Genomic DNA, 2071 nt, shown 5'->3' on the forward strand with positions numbered 1-2071 from the left:
ATTGTTGTGGGCCTTTTGGTTGTGGAATAGAGAGGCTCATGGAAGGGGAAGCGCCGCCGTGACCGGGCTTTTGGGCCGGGCCGAGAAAAACGGCCCGCAAGCCCATCTGGTGCCCAAAGCGAGGACGGCGATGGCACCCTTAAATACTCGGGCGGGGCCGCGGCGCCCGAGCGTAACCGTCTCAACGGACACCGCCTCGCCTGAGCGCCAACAAACCACCTCTCTCCTCCACCGCCTCTGCTCTCTCCAGCAGCCCACCGGCGGCGAGCGATGGACCAGTTCCAGGACGGGCAGCACGTGTGGCTGCGGAGCCGCGTCCGCGGCAAGTACCTCTACGCCAGAGGCGACGGGGAGAGCGTCCGCCTCCGCGAGGGCCGCGCGTCGCTCAAGGCGGCGTGGGCGGTGCACCGCCACGTCGGCATCGACGGCGTCGAGTACGTGCTCCTCCACAGCGCCGCCTACGGCCGCTACCTCGCCGCCACCGACGACCGCGCGCCCCTCCACCTCTGCGGCTACCGCGTCGTGCTGCAAAACTACGACCAGGACCCCATGGAGGCCATCAGGTGGCAGGCCGTCAACCCGCCAGGGGCGGCTGAGGACGACGTCCTGCTCCGCCAAGTCCGCCACGGCCACCGCTACCTCCGCGCCAACGGGAAGATCCAGCGCTGGATCAGGGGCGTCAGCGTCGACGACCCCCAAAACATCACCACCATGATGCACTGGGTGGTGGAGCCCATCCCCGCCATGCAGGGCTTGCCTCCCCTTCCACCTCCGACCAGGGTGAGTTCGCCATGCCCGCCCGCTTCTCTAGCTACTCTTCTCGAATTGCATCCCAGTGTTTAGCTGCCGTCAATCGAGTTCAGCTGCGTGGACTGCTCCATGTGTCAATTTCATCCGAGTTCGTGCGTCTGTTCTGGCCTAATTTGCGCTTCTCGATTGGAAGCAAGCACTTCTTCTTCGGTTTCCATTTCCAATTCTCGATCGCATTTGTGTTGGCTTCTTTCATCTCCTCAACATAACCGTGCTTCTTTCGCGCGCGACTCAACATCAGGACCGCCACCCGGGAGACCTCTCGGTCTGGCTCGGGTTTTCGCCGGCATCGATTCGGACGATTCGATACGTACGGGCAGACGACGACGGAGACTACCCCGAGCTCGAGGAGGTCTGGTACGCGCTCCATTTCACGGGGAGGTCCGTGCACCGTCTGCGGGGCCTTCTGAGGGACGAGCTGGCCAAGGACGACCACGTCGCCGCCGCCGACCTCATCATGTGCGTCCGAGCGGGCCGCCACGGGAGGCTCACCCCACTCGTCGTCAACCTACCCCACCATGGCGATACATTCCAGATCGTCCTCATCATGAACGGGACACCAGGTGAGACCCTCTCTCTATGTCCCCAACTCCCTACTCATCTCCTTTTGGCAACAAATGCATGCTGCTAGTCTTGATTCAATCTGTTCTGCACAATGAGTACATGTTGGTAGTCTTGATATTTCGGAAACTTGCTCTTGAGAAAACACTTGACTGAAACTGTTGTACTCTGACAGACGGTTTACTGAAATGAGCTGTCGCCTGAAATTGTTGCTAACCTTTCTACTCTTACAACTTGGGACATGCCTCAAACTATTGTAGTCTTGCAGAGAAGTACCGTGAACAAATTTCAGGTTCTATCGTACATCACCAAGTAGAAGCTAGTTTACACACATAATATGGTTTTAGGATTTGCCCATGAGCTGTATACTTGGTTTTGTCTTCTATCTCTGCAAAACTATTAGATTTGGATCGTTGACAGGGGTGCAAACGGCGTCCCGCTTCCTGTCCTGCATCCCGCCCTGCTTGCAGCCCTAATCGTTGATCTGCTTCCTCTTATCTTTCTTTGGGCGAGAGGCAGACAGATACATATTGGTAGTCTTAAATTCGTTATGCAAAATGATGTTGGTTTAGATTTGGAATGGGATTTTACTTGTTCTTGAGAAAGCAATTGACTGAAACAGTTGTAGTCTGATAGATAGTTTACTGAAACAGCGGTGGCCTGAAACTGTTGCTAATCTGCTACTATTACTGTAGTCTTG

At 56.6% G+C, this 2071-nt stretch overlaps 1 protein-coding gene across 1 annotated transcript; it reads left to right on the plus strand.

Moving 5' to 3' along the window:
• The first annotated feature begins 270 nt into the window (after positions 1-270).
• Positions 271-1847, plus strand: LOC124696065. The gene is made up of 3 exons (XM_047228848.1): positions 271-780; positions 1052-1373; positions 1792-1847. The coding sequence occupies exons 1-3, from the start codon at positions 271-273 to the stop codon at positions 1845-1847; spliced, it is 888 nt and encodes a 295-aa protein (XP_047084804.1).
• Positions 1848-2071: the final 224 nt, after the last annotated feature.

This window comes from Lolium rigidum, chromosome 3 (assembly GCF_022539505.1).
Source record: "Lolium rigidum isolate FL_2022 chromosome 3, APGP_CSIRO_Lrig_0.1, whole genome shotgun sequence".
NCBI lineage: Eukaryota > Viridiplantae > Streptophyta > Magnoliopsida > Poales > Poaceae > Lolium > Lolium rigidum.

Excerpts from the sequence above, each read along its gene's own strand:
- LOC124696065 (XM_047228848.1), top strand. The coding sequence starts at position 271 with ATGGACCAGTTCCAGGACGGGCAGCACGTGTGGCTGCGGAGCCGCGTC. Across the intron at positions 781-1,051 it reads CCCTTCCACCTCCGACCAGG|GACCGCCACCCGGGAGACCT; the intron begins GTGAGTTCGCCA and ends ACTCAACATCAG. Across the intron at positions 1,374-1,791 it reads CATCATGAACGGGACACCAG|GGGTGCAAACGGCGTCCCGC; the intron begins GTGAGACCCTCT and ends GATCGTTGACAG.